Below are 19,167 nucleotides of genomic sequence, written 5' to 3'. Positions count from 1 at the left end.
TCCTGGAGTTTGCAGGGTTGTTAGGTCACAGGGTCAGGGCCCATGACAGCAGAAACAATGTAAGTCAGGAGTAGGATGTGTTATTTTTCTTTGTCACTTACATCATTTTCCAATTTAGTTTTATTGAAAATGAACAAATTAAAGCAGCACTGAGAAGACAGAAAAAGTTGTTCCCAGCTGATGAAACTATGCTGCGTGGCTCAGATCTTCTTCTCACTCAGATTTTACATTCCCCCTCCCCCCCCCCCCCTAACATCAAACTGACACAAGTACCAATAACAACCAAGAGGAATGAACATGAGCAGTAAATACCACTCTGGCCTTGATGCTTTGGTTTATACGACATTAGCGGATGTTACCTCTTGACATTTAAGTGGATTTGTTCAGAGCATCTGTCAGTCAGATGTGCCGAGCAGATAGCGAAGCAGGGTATCCAGCCAGGACTGTTTGTTTACACACAGATTCACTCACACACACACACACACACACGCAAACAAAATCCAGTCACTGCGATGGCCTGGCCTCTGAGCCGACAGTAAGTCCTATGTCCACATAATGCCCGAGTCACTCTTACACGGCATGCTCCATCTTGGAGGAAAGTCTTGACTAAATCATTGCATATGCTTTAGAGAGCATCTCCTGTTTCTAAATCACCATGCTTAGTGAACATTACTTCCTCAGGCCCTCTAAGCCCAGATATGTGTCTTTTGCCGGGGGGAGGGGTTAGATATTTACTTTACCATACGTCAGAGCAGGATACAGATCCAGCGTGTTACAGTCTGGGATTCACTTATAGCAACACAGGAAGTATTGGAAACCCAGCTGGAATAGGGTATCCCATAATAATAATACAATCCCACAACAAAATCCACCAACAAGAAGTAAAGACTCAAAACAAAGCTACAGGATTTATTGTGCATCAGTCAATCATAAAACTACAGTAAGTCCTAAATGTTTTGAAAAAGAAGAGTACAGCCATGCTTAGGCTTCATCCTCTGGGGAACAATAATGTCTGTACAAAACGTTGTTGACAATTTATCCAATATTTGCTATTTGTTATCTCAGTGTGAACCAAAGTGGTGGTCAAACTGAACGCCATCCTGAGCCATGATGCGTGTGTGGCTAAAAATGCAAACGCAGCACACGACAAGTGAGATCCAGAGCATTTTGTGTTTGTTACAGAAAAATGAAGGTCACAAAAAAGTAAGTTTGTATTTTATTCTGAAAATAATAACGCATATTGACTGGTGCTTGCGGTATATGTAGCGATCTAGCCGTACTGTTGCACCCCTTAGTCTCCTGTTATACCTTTGCAGTCCGTCTCCATCTGTTTGCCTTAGCCTTGGCTTAACAAACCCATTGTGCCTGGGAGAAATCCACGTCTCGTTTGACAGCTCACTGCCATGTGTACCCAGGCAGATCTGTGCTTTGTAATCTAAAGCGGGTGCTCAATGCACATCCCTGTCTGCACATTGAGAGACGGCTGCAGAGGGAGGGAGAGAGATACAGAGAAATAAACACTGGCAGAAAAACAACAGCTGGAGACTGGGTAAAGTGTGCTTTATACTGCATTACTGGCACCAATACAGAACCTTTCATTACATAGATCGTATTTACTTACCTGCAGCTCGGGTCAATAGGAGTAAAGAGTCTGACCTCTAAAGCTAATTACACAATGAATCGATGGCCTGGAGGATGCGTTGGTGTGGTTCAGTGACAAAGTGATTCTCTCCATGGTAGGACATTCGCCTTGATTGATAAAAACAATTTTTTCACCCATCTGTAGCAGCATGGTTCAAAAATGCTTAAATATTCTGTTGCATCACCCGATAACATAAACAGTTAAATCAGTTTCACACCCACAGTTAAATCTGTCTCCGTCTCTAGCACCTGTGTTGCATGCCACTTGGAATGCAATATGTATAAGGAAAACAGGAATGACATAAAAAATGTTTTGCATAAATAGTGGGGAGACACCTACGAACGCAAGCATTTCCTTAAGCTTGCGCTGGCTTGTCCTCATGCCAAACCTCAGTCACAATAAAGGGATTACATACTGATCCACAGTGTAAAGGGAGGGGTGTAGAGAACAACAGCAGAATATGAATATGATGACAGCTTGTTGTTGTCAGAGGACTTAAAGAAGGTGAGGCCAGGCTCTGTGCTGTCACAGATATCTTACACAAAGTACAAAATCTCTTGTGCACACATACATGAAGGCATCGGATATACCAAGTTAACATCAAATCCTGTAAGATCATCTCCAAATCTATCGTGCACTTCCTCATTTTGGGCTGGTGAGAGAAAGTCTGGGTTTGCATGTGTGACAAGGCATTGACAGACGTTACGTTCACGTGAGGCACCGTGTAGGACACCAGTATCTGCAGAATACTGACAGGTGGGATGCCACACAGTTTTTAGGGAAGCATGATGAGCAGGTTCTTTTTTGGCAGGTTGTACTTGTTGATCCATCATAAAGGTACAAAGTAGTCTCCAAGTTCCGACTAAATTGGTACAAAGATTAAAGGGACAGTTCACTTACTCGCTCCTGAGTAAATGCGCGCTTCCTACGGTCGGAGGGTGTAATTGGGTAGAAAGAAAGTAGTCCGTACATGAAACTGCTCCCAATATGGTGTGTGGATTATCTCGAGTAACTGGGTCATGATTTCTGGAAAAAAGATGTTGCTGTTAATATATATTTTGCAGCACCACAAACAGAGTGCCATCTAGTTCCATCATACTGGAGAGAAGGCAGACATGTATCTCAATATCTCAATTAAAGATTGTTGTTTTGATTTTAGGGTGAACTGGCCCTTGAAGGTACCGTTACTAAACTCAGTTAAGGTTGCTCATATATGGTCACAGGGAAAAGATACTGACTCAGAGGTGCTTCCGGCTTGAACTCGTAAAGTCGCACAAGCATTTAAAAAGGCAAAGGTTATTTCAATAGACCACCGCAATCAAAGAGCTGCATTTACCTGACCTCCTAAGCTCCATTACATTCACTGAAAGATCCTCTTTGTTCCATTGTTAAAGGGTACAATTATTGCCAAGACCAGTGGCTCTCAATACTCATCGAGTACCGCTGTATCTTTTAGCCCTCCAGATAGTTAAAGTTCCACTTCACTGATGTCACTGATGATACACTTAAACAAACCACTACACTAGTTAGTCCTCTGTGACATGAGCTGAACGGAGACTACGGGCTGCTCACGCTTGCATTGTCACATGTAGCATTTAGCTGTAATAATAGAACAGAATATCATTTGTTCTTCTTTCTACTGTATAATTGTACCTATAGGCCTCTGAGAGGGAATATTAAATCCTTTGTTGAACTGGTCACAGCCTGTACACCTGTTCAACCTGTGACAAGCCTAAAGGGTTGTGAGCTGATGAATACAATCACGTGAAATACACATTCACGTTGTGTAAAATGTGTTTTGTGTGTAAAAATCTGCAAACTGCTCCTGGCCTTTTTAACAGATTACAACAGTGCAGGTGTTAATCCATCTCATGTGGTTAGAATGGAAACCAGTAGCACCCTGGACCCTGAGGACTCGGCGGCTTATGGCTGAGTAGAGAAAGGCACTAACAATGCCAGAGTTGGGGATTACATTCACACTATGGGCAAAGCAACGCACCGCCATTGCCAGAATGTGAGGTCCATTCCCTGTCCTGCACATTGATAGTTGCACATGCCAGGGTTATCCTTCTCTCCGCTGCTCCTTGTTCTCCTCCCATGTGATCGTCTCTTTGAACACAGCCTTATCTCAATGGCAGACTACTTGAAGCTCTCGGGTGGGGAACCTGAACCTGAAGCCTGAAACTTCACAGGTTGTTTGACATTGTTGTTGACATTTTGGGGGAAAATCTGAAGTTTAAAAACAACATATTGTGATTTTATGTGACTTCTTGGTAGGTGGATTTAGTTTTTTTGGACAGGGAAAGGCTAACTGTCTGCTCTTGTTTCCAGTCTTTAGGCTAAAATAAGCTACTGTAACGTCCCGCCATGTGTGTTAATGTATTTATGTTATGTTTCATGTTTAGTTTATAGTCTATGTTTAATCTTGTCTCATTGTTCACTTATGTTACAGTCACTCATGTCTAGTCCCATCTGTCATTGCACTTCCTGTTTCATTTTGTAATTACCTGTTCCTTTCGTTTCAGAGCACTTCCTGTTTGTGAGTTTTCCCGCCTGTTTGATTGTTGCCACCTGTTCCCCATTATCTTGTGCGTGTATAAATAGTCCTCGTCTCCCTTTGTCCTGTGCCAGTTCGTCTTGTGTTTCTGCCACCAAGAGAGCCAGCGTTTTTGGAATCAAGTAGCCGTCATAGAAGATTGCCTTTAGTCAAGTTTAGTTTAGTTTTTTTTTTTTTTTGTTGTTGTTTTCTGCATTTCCTCATATGAGTCTTGATTAAAGACCTTTTTACTTTTGAAACATTATCTTGAGTTGTTGCGTTTGAGTCTACCCTTTTGTGTCACGTTTATAACAGCTACTACTAACCACCAAGGCAATCTTCACAAGATTTTGAACTATTCCTTTAAAATGACACCCTGCCCCACTGATATGATCTGTAGGTAACCAGCTTGTATCTAGTCTAACCCTCCAATTACATTCAAGTGGACATTGATGACATTAATGTAATAATTATTGGGCCGAAGCAAACTTTTTGTTTTGTCATTTATTTTCTTGCCATGCCTCAGGGGTTTACATATCATGTCAGTTTGAATCATAAATCTTATTAATCATGAAGTCATGAATACTTTTGGCACGCCTGGAGATAAAAGTTTTATAATTTTTTTTAGGATATAATTAAAACCGGCTTTATGTGAAAAGATTGATATCAACGTGACTTGGCAGCCTCAAGTGTTTACTGTGTGCTCTGCCGGGGATCATGAGTCGGTAACACCAACAGCACGCTCCAGGTCACACTCATTTAATCACTTCCTTGAATATTGTTGAAGTGACAATATTTACGTGAGTTATACATCTAAGTTGCTCTGCTCGTGACGGATTGTTTGTGGTTTGTATCTTGGAGTCTTTTATTTTCAGTAACTGATAGATGAAGTAGCAGAAATGTCAAGTATTGTTTGGTTGCCACCATGTTCGTTATCATTTCAGCTTTGCAGCAATAAAAAAACAAAAAAACATTTGGATGCTTTCTTCCAAGTGCGGAGTTAGTTCCACACATTAGAAAATAAACTCTCCTCTTCCAGTTCCTGAAAAGTTGACTTTTAGCAGGTAGCAGACCCCTTCGGCTCACAGCAACACACTGAGCCCTGTGGTGTGAATAGGCAACACACTGGCTCACTGTCAGTGCTGAGATTCTTTCTGAGCAAAAAGAGCAAAAGTATGTCAGAGCAAAGCAGAGAGGATCTGCCTTGTATGGCCGAAGGCTTAGCATGTAGTTCAGGGACCACGCTGAGTTACAAAGTTGGGAATATGTGTTCTGTGTGTGTGGTGATGGGATTATTGTGTACTTGAGCGTGTGTGCGTGTTAATGCCTCTGTGATTGTGTGTGTGGCAGGGTTATTGGCGCAGTGTTAGGAATGTGGGAATGTCAGCCATTGTTTCCGGTTCCTTCTCTAACACAGTTCACTGGGATTGTTGGCTTTGTGTTTGCTTCTGGGGTTAATTTGACAAAGTTGTTAAAAAGAGCGGCTTCACTAGGGGGAGAGAGAGAGAGAGAGAGATACCGCCTGCACTGACTCAATGATGAATGTTAGCTTTTTGTCTTTGACAGAAGTTGATTTGCCCACCAGGCGAACACTGAGGAAATATTTCATGCATTTTTCATTTTTTGGATTTCACCGTAAGGCAGGGAGCTTAAGATAACAAACATGTAAATGTGTAAGCTACAAGATAAGATATTCTTATATATTCCACTCAATGTTTTTGCCACAAATCGGGTCCAGGTTTGCTGCTTAGATATGGAACAAACGGCAAATACAAGATTTCATGTTGAATTATCCCAAATCTAAATCATGTGTTCATTCCGACTGTGCAGTTGTCACTATCAACATGCAAGATTGTACCAGAGATAATCTGCTTTTTCTTATCTGCGTACGCTTGCATGAAATGATTTTGACGTTATAACACCATCCTCAATGTGCGTGTGTGATAAGTCAAACTATCTGTTTCACAATGGAAACAAGTCGTATGAGGGTTTACAATGAGACATTTTATTATTCAAAGCTTTTATTGAGGTTTTCGATTGAAGCTTCAAAAGTTCCAAATGTCATATTTTCTGATTTCATTACCAAAAAAAATAAAATAAAAAGATTAATTGGATTAAATGAGTTAGTCTTTTAAAAACAAATTAAATCCCTATCAGTTTGGAGAGACCGGCGTGAGCTTGACATGCAATGTCTTCATAGCTGGCTAATGTAAGCCTCTGTTAAGCCGAAAGTCATGAACATCCAAGTGTTTGTTTGGAGTTGGAGGTTATGCAGCTTCACTGTGAGCGTAAAACATTCAAGTTCTGTGTGCAGTTGCAAGGACTAATGTTAAGATAGCTGCTGATGGTCAGTAAATACCTCCAAACACCCGGCTGGCTGCTTATCAAACCCCGATGTGTCCTTTTCTTTTCCAAAAGCTCTTAAATTCTGCAGATATGGCGTATGGGTGTGGGCTTTGGAGTTGTTTAAAGGCACCTTTTGATGGAGCTACTTACCCAGAACCTCTAAGTTTAAAGAAATATATACAGTATGTAACAAGTTCTCTGTAGTTAGAAGTGTATATCTATACTATAACAGGGTTTGAATCTGCTCTCATGTGCTCTCAGTGTCTAACCCTAACCTTTCCTCTGGATTCTCTGGTTTCTTCCATCAGTCTGAAGACATGCAGGTGAGGGGGATCCGACCAGTGTTGCGACAGTGTCAGGCCCCCTGTGACCCTGTAGGATAAGCAGTTTAGATAATGGATGAAATGTGTATCACGGTAACTTTGGATAATCCAGCGTCGTATATTTGAATTCAACACCAACAATCACTTTGGCAGAGGACTAGGTGCCATTTTTCAAATAGTTGGAATGAAACTCCTCATTTATTTATTTATTTTCTGAAATAAAGCTATTACCCATACGGCCATAACTCTTCCGATTTGTCAAAGTGTGAATATCGATGGCCATAAAGTTATTCATGCCTGCATGGCACATCATCTTTATTTGAGAGAGAAATGAAATCCTATTCCCCCAGGAGAGAAATAATATGTCATGCCTCCCTCCCATGCGTTTCACCATATCAGCTGAATACATTTGTAGGAGCGAGTGGATTGCCTGTACAGTGTGTGTGATGCAGTTGAAGAGGTCAGTTTAACTCATTGCAAGTAATATTTTCATTTCCTAGTACAGAAGTGCACATTTGAATTTGTTCGGTTAGAAGCGTAGCCATGTATTGAGCCTCAGCTGATGATTTCTGGATTTAAATACAGAAACAGTTCACAAAGGAAAGTCATGTTGTGAGATCTAGTGAAGGATATTCAGGCGTCATCTTCCCAGCAGTGAGTTGGCCCTTTTTACATCCATGTCATGGGCGCTAAACTATTCTTTAATGATTGCATTGCCTTAAAAACACTGTAAATTAATACCTATTAAATCCTCTGATGTCACTTAGCAACTCTTGAAGGCAGGGGTGTCAAACATGCGGCCCGCGGGTCAAACCCGGCCCATCAAAGGGTCCAATCCGGCCCGCATGATGACTCTGCAAAGTGTAAAAATGTGTTGTTTTGATCATAAATTAAAATACTGTTCCCGATACCGGTGACTAAATGTTTTGTGCCTTTGTAGATACACTGTGATCTGTAAGTTGTAACACTCATGTGTAAATGATAAATGAGGCTTAATATTGTTGAAATTGCACCTTTTGTTCTTAAGAAATGTCAGGTTGTTAATAATGTTTTGTAAAAAGATCAAATTTGAACATTTTCAGAATGTACTTGTACTTTTTTGCACTAAAACGAAGGGAAACATTTGGAGTTGTATTATTATGCTTTGATGTTACTGGTCCGGTCCACTTGAGATCAAATTGTGCTGCACGTGGTCCCTGAACTGAAATAAGTTTGACACCCCTGCTTTAAGGCAACTGACTCGCCCTCTTCACTGCCAGGAGGTACCACATCACATATACTCGACAAATTCTGTTAATGAACGATCCATTCAAACTCTGCCAAAGGCTTTCATCCCAAAGTCCTTTAAACTAGCAGCCTGAATCCTGTTCCCAATGCAGTTCCTTCCCAAACACCCGCTCTCTTGGGATATGTCTGTGTTTTTCCTCCCATTCATTTTACTGTTAGTAAAATTAAAGGTAAGCTGTCATTCTAAAGTCATGAATAAATTAGGCTGTTGAGCTTTAAAGGGGAAACTTAACTTACTTAAATCTTAATTTCCTCACTTGCTTATTTACACATCCAGCAGAGCAACGTTAGCATTCATTCTTACTTTCAGCTCTTTAGCTGCTAAATGCTCAACTTTCTCAGCTAGTTTCTGACTTTGTCTGTGTGCCATTTGGTTTTGGGCAGAAAGCACATCGTGGGTTTATTGGAGCCTTTCCCACTCCAACAGCTGCCTCCTACATCTGGAGATGAAGCTGGTGAGTTTGGTGAGACTGAACCAAAACAATAAACAATAAAACTTGTGGTCCATAAAAGCAACACAATGATCTGAAACAAACTGCGGAGAGCTGCAGAGTTGGGCGATAATTGTTTGTGGGTTTGAGCGACTCCTTTCTGGTTACACATGATCACGTGATCCATTGTTAATAATAGCAGAACAGAATGATGTAAGAATGTATTACACAGACTGACATCATGCAGTAACATCTGTATTTAATTGTGTCCCTCCAGCACACAGCCACGCTGTTCAGGTGTGTGAAATAGTGTCTGTCTGCAAGACCGACGAGCAAGAGAACACAAAGACCAGGAGGAGTCGGACCAACGCAGAGCAGCCCTCCCAACTGTATCCTCATGCATTCACAGGTATAACATCTGCACTCGTCCACAGGTTGTATGAGTCAAAGTCCATTTGCTTGTCACAGGGAGTAATTTCTTCTGTAGCTCTGGAGTTTTGTCAAATCTGAGAAAGAAAAGTTGCATTGTGGGAAGTGTTGGATCCAGCTTTTGTGGGTTGACCCATATAAGGGACTAAAAGACAGGATATCTCATACTTTACTCCATTATCGAGTATTAATGCAATGGCATACCTGAAGCTAGTTTAGATCACTTTGCCTTTACTATAGTAGGTTAATGCCACATCACAGTTACATTTCGGATAAGTGTGCAGAAAGCCTGTATTCGCTCCACCAATCACAAGTGATGACAGTGGAAATAAGCCTGTAGACTCCACAGTCTGAAAGTAAAGCATTAACACAAGAGTCCCTCACAGCTTAGCTGACTGGGTCTAAGATGGCAGCATGCCAGTGACTTAAAGGCTAATGCATGATTGTGAGCCATTAGATTTTATCCAAACAAGATCGGATTTACATTATTTATCAGAGCCAAATGTGAAAAGTTACCTCGCTAATGTGAGTTTTTACTGGCAGATCTAGATCACTAGAGTGTGTCGAGCCCGAGACGACTGCATCCCTACGATCTGTGGAAACTTGGCTTAAAGACACGTCCCATTACTTGCATCCTGATTATGTAACTTATTAAAGGATGATATTTCACCCACTCTAAATGTCTGTTCGCCCCCCCACTGCGAGCACGAGGTACTGTAAGTGATTTGGACTGAAGAACTTGCCTGAGAAGTTAACTTTTCTATCTGATGAAAAGAATGCTTAGTGTGATAATTTGACTTTGAAATGCTTAGTGAGTGAATCTGCTGTCAAAGTGCTTAGCCAGTGATTTCTCTGCTCCTTAATGTAAATATTTCAGTAATGTTTCTAGCAGGATATTATGCTACTCAGAGTCCTGTTTTACTTTCTCTCCTGCACTCATTTCTTACTCCTTCACACATGTGATCGACCTGGCTGCTAAGGGTAACGCCAGGGTTCATTCTCAGGCCACGTCTCCCGTAGCAAAGCCAGGTAGCACTGAAAGTAGACGCTTTCAAAGCGTTACACCTCTCTGGTGACAAAGAGCTGCCCAGAAATACTAAAGAAATAATACCATCTTTCTTCTGTTGATCCTCTTTTTCCATTCTCGGTCCAAGAACTATGAGGTGTTGTGAGTTGGTAAGTGGTTTTAGTGCATCACAAAGGTGGACAGTTCAATTCCTGCAACAGACTGTGTGTGTCTATCAGCAGACTAGAAAATGTCTTTGTGGAATGTAATGGATGTTTGTCATCGACACTGAGAACCAGATCACATTAAGGCAAGGCATATTCTTTTTATCCTCAAACCTTCCTTCTGTTTTGTTCCTCTGCAGTTTCCTGCGTTAGAAGAACGAGGCAGCACCGGTGGCGGTGTAGTGATGTCACTTTCCACTCCGCCAACCAGGGACTCTGCGAGCAGTGGATCCAAGTTATCAATGAGCAACTATCATTACTCAGTACGTACTGGTTAATGATGCTCTCCAAGTTCAAAGTACATTACCACATCTGTTAATCAGAATCGGTTTACTAGGCGCCATAAATCTGGCTTAGTGAGAACTAGAATTAGAGTACACGCGTCATTCAGCTGCACATTTGTTACGTGAAAGTAGCAGTTTTTGGTAAAGCTAATTAATTTTGGGAATGTTTGGTCCTTGCCAAACTTTCAGTCTTGAATTTTAATTTTAATGGATTTTAATGGGTTTAGAAATTGCTACTTGACATTTTTCAGATTGGACTGTCGGATGTTGTTCACAGGTGTCCTGTGTGAGAATCAGGCTTTTTATCTCAAGCAATTCCAGTAGCTGTCAGCAATGTGCTCAAGGGATATGCAATGCAATCTTTTGTCTGAGTGGTTTATGTACTACTTCATTGGGACACCACCATCCAGTCCCAACAAGTTACTGTAGCACCCGAGGAACAGCTTTGAAACCCTGAGGAGGCTTTTACTGTAAGCTATGTCAATAGTGTTTGAGGCAAACGAAAGGGAAATGATAGAAATCAGTTTATAAATAATAAATACCCAGATATTGTAATAATAAAGTTCCACAGTGCATATTCAGTTTCAGACCAAACGGTAGATCATCAAAGCATTCAAGACAAGACTTATTGCTACATGAGATCTTTTACTGCTTAACCACACTGCTAAGAAACAGAGTATTATTGTCCATAAAAAAATATTTTATTATTTTCATTGGTATCGATACCGTCAGGAGAGCCCAGAGGCAAACCTACAACGCAGGCTGTCCTCCTGCATCTCTCTTCTAGACAGTACCTCACAGGCACAGACATGAAGGATGGAGCCAGCAATAGCCAATGGTCTGATAAAACATATAAATGGTGGTTTTACAAACATTAAAAAATATCTTCGGCTCGCTTGGACGTCTGTATTGTTGTTTACGTCCAGCTTTTATGTGCTCCAAGGTATCTGTATATCTGTCTTAAACTCAAAATATGAAACTTTGGACTGAAAGTGTCGATAACAACACATCATCTTGAAGACGTAAGCAATGTAATTTGCTTTCCAATGAGAAATTAACATTTTGCATGATTAGAAACATTGTTATTACGCTATCAGTCACAACATATTAAGCTGTATAACATTTTCGCCCTCATTGAGTGAAAAATTCAGCGCTTTTACACTAATGTTATTGCAAAGTGATTACACTATTGAGTTTTACAGGATTTATGGTGTAACTAGCATGTGGAAATTAGAGTGCGAGATGGTTTTAACTCATTTAAAATGGTGTACTTGGCCTTATTTTGCCGGGCAGAATGAATCAATTCGAGAGAATTAACTACATTCATTGTGAAGATGAAGCCTTAGTGTGTTCCACTAGTGTTCGTCTCCTCCACAGTGCACCTTTACATCACCCATTGACAACCCATTTATGTAATCTAATGGAACGTTTGTCTTATTGCCAAACAATATTGCACTCTATATTTCTTTGTGCTCATTTAAGTCTTGATCCCAATTCATTCATTTTCAATTGGAGCAGCTGCTGTGTGGCCGTTTGTTGTCCTAAATGCAGTCTTCATAAACAAGCCATTTAGTATTCTCCATTGAAGCACATTGTAGGTTGATCACCAAATGATGCAGCACCTCTGAATTGTACTCCTCCCATAGTCCGTAGACACACCATTTATTTCTTGAGTGCCGTGTTTTGGGGATCAGTCAGTTTGACTGAGCATTTTGAGAAAGGTCTCCGGTTAATGAAAACTTCATCAAGCTGCTGTCAGTTACACATTTGTAAAAAAAAAGGTAAACACTGAGCCTTTTTAATGACTATCTGATACCCCTCCCTCACTTTGCAGCCAACCGACCAAAGAGCCTTCTGGTGTACATCAATCCATTCGGGGGAAAGCGGCACGGAAAGCGTATTTATGAGCGGAAGGTGGCTCCGCTGTTTGGCCGCGCCTGCATCTCAACCGACGTGATTGGTGGGTCCCTATCACTAGCGTTCCTTAACATTTAAATAAAAAATAAGTCTCCATGGCTGCCAAATAGATCTCCACTGCCACTGCGGCCTGTCGAAGGGACCGAAGAGGCTTCCAAGGATATGGTTTGGCTCATAGTGCCATTAATCATGCCACCACCTTAATGGAAGCTGTGATAGTTGATAAGCCTGGGTATCCAAACACATCTATTATTCAATAAGTGTTTGCTACAGCTTCACATAGTCCGGGGTATTGATGGTCCATCAATGTGAATACTATTCACTGTGGGCTTCCTACAGCTGGTGGGAATTGCAGGATTGTATTTGTGTTTGTATTAGATGCCTGAAAAACAGATTTACTGTTGAAATATTGTTTTTGTGGGCCCTGGCCTCATTTTTCAGGCTAATATACAATAGCTGAATCAGGTTGTTTTGTGCCTCTGTGTCTTTTTTAAAAACATTAATCTCTACGACTTGGTACCAGTGAATGTTTCAAATGTGCAGCACTTTTCCTCGTCTGGTATTTCAAAATGTTAGTAATAGCGTGCTTATTGTGCTCGTCAGGTCATACATAGTCTAGTTGTTTTGTCTGTAAAGTCCCTTTTCATTGAAGTTGTACTAACACTGGCCAGTTGATTTGTTTCCATAGTTACAGAGCGAGCCAATCATGCCAGGGACCACTTGAAAACGGAGGCCAATCTAGATAAATATGACGGGTGAGTACTCAAGCTAGGTAGCTGCTTTCAGGCTTTCAACACTGGCTCTTCACCGTGACATGGAGCTGACCTCTTGTCTGTTCATATTGTAATAAAGCTTTTGAGAGACTCTCCCACGAGCTGCGTATCAATTATCGCATTTCAGGAGTTTGTGATGAATCCCTGTTGTGCTGCGATCTGTGGTGTCAGATTGTAATCACTGATACAAGCTCTGTGTGTTTCTCACTCAACCACTTTCATTGGGATGTTCTCACACGTTGACCTGTATTTCCTTGTACAGAGTACAACATTTGTGTAACGTTAGATCAGTGTTACTCTCTTTAGATGAATTGGCAGATCAGTAAACACACTGGTATTGTAACAAAGAGATACTGCTTTATATTCTTTCCATTTGGACTTTTTTGTGTGGACCAAAATTAATGGTAATCTATTCAAAAGTTGTTGAGACATTTCATGCAAAACCACAGCAGATCAATGACACCGCATGGCGCTAGAGGAAAAGTGAGCGGATCTCTTAAGTCATTAAGATTCACCCTCTGGGCGCCATGATTATCGATTCAGAATGTCATGTCAATAAAAAATTAAGCTTGTAATAAAAGGAGGCTTCATGTTTAAATACAAGGAGTTAGCATATAGAGTCTGAACCTAATAATAATAAAAACTTAATATTTAACTGAAGGAAGTTCTGAGATGGTTTGTAACTTCTATAAGTCAGACCTGTAGTGGGCTTAAGGCCCTGTCAAACAGTTCCGTATGGCAGAAACATGCCGGCGTATATGAAAAGTAGCTCAGAGTCCAAATACGTCCAACTTTTCCACAGCGGTGTTGTAGCTGACGTATACATAACTAATACATAACAAATTATTATACATATGTCCAACATATTGATAGCGTATCACTTACTTATACAAAACGTATCAGAGCCGTCTGGCCAACGGAGCTGGAAAAGTGCCATCTGGTTCACGTCATGGTGATGCTGGAGAACGACTAACATGTACTCTTGTCGCAGCCTCTCAGCATCCTCCATGCTCTCTGATGCTGGGTTGATGATGGGTTGATGTATTCATCAAGACGTGCTGTGAAGAGGTGAGGATGAGCTCCTCACAGGGACCCTATATACTATATTCAAACCCCAATAAGCTCCCAAAACGTTAGCTGTTCTGTAGAAACACGTTTAATAAGTTACTCCGTCGTCGGGCATCATCTTAGCACAGGGTAGGAATAGGGTATCCACTCGTTATCAATAAACTGGCTGTAGGATTTACCGTCAGCCAACGTAAACGTAACGTACCTCTAACGTAGTCACGTACTGTATTCACGTACGTATTCAGTATTCACGTATGTCTAACGTACCTGAACTTATGTGTAACGTCTGCATAACTTATGAAGCACACGTTGGGTACGTCCGAAAATTTTGAACACACTCAAAACATTTTCACAAATTCAGCGTTCAACAACGCACCCCAGCGTAACACGTCATGCAGTTAACGAATACTACTTATGCCTTCCCTTATAACGCTCATCAGCGTATTGCCGATATTTTGTATACGCCATATTTATGTATACGTTATGTATACATTATGCATCGTCTGATACATTTTGTATAAGTAAGTGTTACGCTATCAATAGGTTAGACATGCGTATCTGTATATGTTCACTTTTTCGATCCGATGAAAAGTTGGACGTATTTGGAGTAATTTTCATATACGCTAGCTGTGTATATGCCAGCTGCATATACAGAACTGTGTGACAGGGCCTTTAGTTGCAAGATATCATTTGAATCAATGGAGAAGTTCATCTGAGAGTCATCTGCATAGAAATTAAAACTGAAACGATGCTTTTGAAATATGTGTAGACAAAGTACAGTAATTTACCCAGGACAGATCCCTGTGGTACTCCAAGAGAGGAATGGGTAGTGGAGGATTTACAGTCCCACAAAAGGTCCTTCCAGAGAGATGGGAATAAAATCGATCTTGTACTCCCGGTCTGCTTACTCTACGCTTTAGACGTTCCATTAAAATCAAGTGGTCAACTGTAGCAGAAGCAGCAGTTCAGATTCTAAAGGCAATACAACAGATGTAACGTGTAGCTGATTCTGTTCTCTAGAATCACTTACGATAAATCTAAATCTTCAAATCACTCGCATAAGTCCCACAACTTGATGTTTTTAAAAATTGTAAATGATGCTGCAGCTCACAACTGTGAGTAAAGGGAGCATGTGAGGGTAAATTGCAGCTGATGGCTGAACATAAAGGGCATCAATAACATGAAAGGTTTTCCTGCCGAGTGCCCCTCCATCTCCAGCTACTATTCATCAGATATTCAGTCCAGCAGAGCAGGTTTAGAGTCCATTATGCTTTTACTCTGCAGTTCATATGATGTATGGGTCCATTTCTGTAAGGTTTTGGGATGGACCTAAAAAAGATGTAATGGTAGGTGGCACAGTGTGATATTCCTATTTATTGAAGGATTACTGTTATATCTGCTGCCCGTATTAATGTCGAGGCTTTCTCATTATGTAGTATGACCCGTGACTATCATCAAGGATGTTCAAATGTATCACAGAACTCATGTCAAACTTGTGTACATGTGTTTAATGTGTCTTTTCCAGGGTGGTGTGTGTGGGTGGAGATGGGATGTTCAGTGAGATCCTGCACGGGTTGATCACCAGGACCCAAACAGACAGCGGCGTGGACCAGAAGCAACCAGATGCTGAGTTGGTGCCGTGTTCTCTGCACATAGGGATCATTCCTGCAGGTGAGCTTTATTATATCACATCAAAACACACCAGTGCATAAGGTAATGGTTTTGGTGGAAACTGACTAGTTTTGCTCCGTCCAGTATGTAATGCCACTTGTTCCTCTAGAGGCGATAGTGAGTCACATAGCGCCAGTCTTGGCTGGGAGCACAAACCTCGAAGCTAACCTGCTGTAAGCTAACGGGCTGCTGACTGTAGCCTTATATGTAACCAAAAAATATGTGTGGTTTCTGTCTTCTCATCTAACTCTTGGCAAGAAAGCGAACAAGCCTTTTCCCCAAAATGTTGAATTACATCTTATAAGAAAATATCTCATAAGAAAATACAAAAGTAGAAATGATTGCATGAGAAGTTTTGTTGTTTTAAGTCTGTCCGAACACTTTGATGGTTGTTAATCTAAATCAAAGAAGATTGAGACAAAGAAAATGATGCTGAACACTGCCTAAAATTGCATGCATTTCTGGGCCCATTTTGTCCTCTCAATTTCTTATTTCTCGGTGGATAACTACGCAAACTTCAAAGGTAAACGTCAACATTTGATGTAATTTCTCTATAATCCAAGAACAACGGCTCCTTTTAAAGATGACTATTTGGCCTTTACATTCAGTTATATGTAAAAAAAAAAGAAGAAAAGATAGACAGCACTTCTCTTCCACTAGCAGCCTGTGTTATGCTTCAATGACTTGTATATCATTTGCTTAAAGAACTCGAAATAAAAAGATTTTTTCTTGCTCCACTTTCACCGTTGCTGTAATTCTCCTCTCTCCACCTACACATGAGGAATGATTGACAGCTTCAAGCCCACATTTTACACCAAGTCTCTCACAGTCGTCAAATTCCACTTGTATGTTTCCCTCAGCCCTCTGACGCTGTATATACCCTCAGATACTTATATATATTGAGTATATATTGGCAGGGGGTCCCACCATGGGTCAATCAGTCCAAGTGACATAAAGGAAACGTGCTGTGTGACATTTTGAAATCACTTTAATTGTGCACCGTTTAAAGGAGCAGAGGGCTTTAAATAACAACCATGATTATACTTGTTGACTCGCTCACAAATTAATTCAAAAGTTGTATAATGTCCAATCTTTTCATACAACCGAATAAAGAACCACGGCACGGATGAAAACGTTCAAGTAGATGTGCAATAGTTATTTATCCTTTTCTATTTTCTTAAAAGAAAGTATATGTTGCATTTGGCAAAAGTGGTCCTCGGGAAAAGCAAGCAGAGTCTCGCTGGGCTCGTGGCTCAGATCTGCAGACACGGAACACTAGTTAATCCTGACACGTTGAAAGTAGCTTAAAAAACCTTTATGATGTTCAAATGTCCACTTGACTAGTTGGGGAGGGTTCACTGCTGTCGCTGTAAAATACACGGGTGCAGCTATAAATACATTCATGTCCTGAGGATTCAGACAACAAAAATATCCTTTTCGGGGCAGCACTAAAAAAGCAAAGTCTTCATTGTTGTTCTGCAGATAAAGACGATTTCACTGCCAACATGATCTTACTGGCGCGACAGTTTTGGGGAAGATGCAGATAAAAACTGATGCTTTGTGGCAGTTTATGCTTTCTCTTGCGGATATGCCAACAGGCTATTGCGGTTGAGTAACTTAAGGGGAATGAAACATTGAACATCTGAGGACTGAACATCATTGAACATCTGCGTGTGCCGCTTAAATCCATTCAAAGTCAGTTGGCTTTTACTGGGTAGCTTTAGAAGAGTCAAATAGCATATGTCACCCTTTTTTTACGCTCAGCAAAATAGCAGGCGGTGCAGAGCTGCCGGGTACAATTGAAAAGCGTTCGGATGTGATTATGAAGCTCTGAGGAGAGAGAAAAAAAAAAAGCAAAGGTCAGATAAGTGATATTCATAGAAAGTGCAGGAGGAAGTCAGAGAAAGAGAGAGAGGGAGCTCATCTTCATACTCATCTGTGTGTCCACTGCTGAATGACAGGCCTGATCTGCTCTCTCACGCTTCTGTGAGCCAGCTCAAAACATCACTAGTTAGATTTCACTCTGTTCTCTCTCCTCTCTCTCCCTCCCTCTCTCTCTCCATTTTACCACTTGAAGATGATCAAAGTAGGGCAGATAGGTCTGAAATTACGCCATGTGGCGCAGAAAGAGAGATAGAATCTTATTACCTCTCAAGTTGAAAAATGTAATATCAAACATTCTCTGAAGGCAGGAGATGCCTCTTATCCTTCATTTGTTGGCTGGAGAGAGCTGATGATAACCCGGAGCCTGGAGATATCCTATTAGTTCACTTTATGATTCAAACGTCTCCTTACTTATGCCTAATAAAATCATTCAACTGAATTCTTCTTACTTAGGTTGCAACTTTGAGAGACATGTAACTCCACCACGGACCAAGAGATGAACACATTACATATTCACGTGTAATATAGTCTCACAACATGCCTGTACAGTCACTGTAGATGGCAACACATAATACTGCCCAGTGTTCTTCTGAGAGTATTAATGACATTTTAATATTAATATGTCCAGTGATAAAAAAGTAACTCAATAAATCAGATTAATATGTCTGCACAAATTTCACAGGTTAGTCGGACCAAACTCCACTCTGTAATTTATAGATTTGTAATTTCATGAAGACGAGAGATTCAATCTAATTCACTTCCTGTCGTCAGCGATGGAGGAAGAAACAGTATTTTAGAATTAACACATGAAACGGCATGAAAATAAGGAAAAACGGAAACTACTTATAGAAGGGAAGTCAAACTTATCCTGCAAAGGAAATGTTGTCCAGACATCCCTGTATTCAACTCAGACTTTAATGCTTTACTAAACATGGAAAACCTCCTACCTGCTATAGTCATTGTGGGCATGTTATATGTAGCACGTGGATATTAGCTCCACTGTGCCGAGCATTGCTGTAGAGCGGGAATCACCAAATTACCTCATCCTTTATTGTGGCAGTGTCTTTAACGCGTCCATACCTGGACTGTATGGCTGAACATCGACCCGACTCTCTTATCCAACAGGCTCCACTGATTGTATCTGCTTTGCCACAGTGGGAACCAACGATCCAGTGACTTCTGCTTTACACATTATTGTAGGTGAGTAAGTATCTGTATATGAAATCATAGAGGAGTTACAGCACGCTATTTGTCAGGGCGGCACGCTGTTTTAATGAGATGAGATGTTATCGGTGTTGTGTAGGAAGCTACAAACAACCGTTGAGCGACTGTTACATGTTGATGTG

General features: G+C 40.9%; 1 protein-coding gene across 1 annotated transcript in view; it reads left to right on the top strand.

Moving 5' to 3' along the window:
- cerk (ceramide kinase) overlaps positions 1 to 19,167 on the top strand; it is a 36,062-nt gene that overhangs the window by 3,764 nt on the left and 13,131 nt on the right. Inside the window, exons 2-7 of the mRNA XM_029462150.1 lie at positions 8,843 to 8,974; positions 10,365 to 10,487; positions 12,343 to 12,468; positions 13,114 to 13,180; positions 15,792 to 15,937; positions 18,947 to 19,021. Coding sequence (XP_029318010.1) covers positions 8,843 to 8,974; positions 10,365 to 10,487; positions 12,343 to 12,468; positions 13,114 to 13,180; positions 15,792 to 15,937; positions 18,947 to 19,021 — 669 coding nt within the window. The remainder of the gene's footprint in view (positions 1 to 8,842; positions 8,975 to 10,364; positions 10,488 to 12,342; positions 12,469 to 13,113; positions 13,181 to 15,791; positions 15,938 to 18,946; positions 19,022 to 19,167) is intronic.

Source organism: Cottoperca gobio, chromosome 23 (assembly GCF_900634415.1).
Source record: "Cottoperca gobio chromosome 23, fCotGob3.1, whole genome shotgun sequence".
Lineage (NCBI taxonomy): Eukaryota > Metazoa > Chordata > Actinopteri > Perciformes > Bovichtidae > Cottoperca > Cottoperca gobio.
The sequence above is the reverse complement of the archived record's forward strand: the minus strand, read 5'-3'. Positions and strand labels throughout refer to the sequence as shown.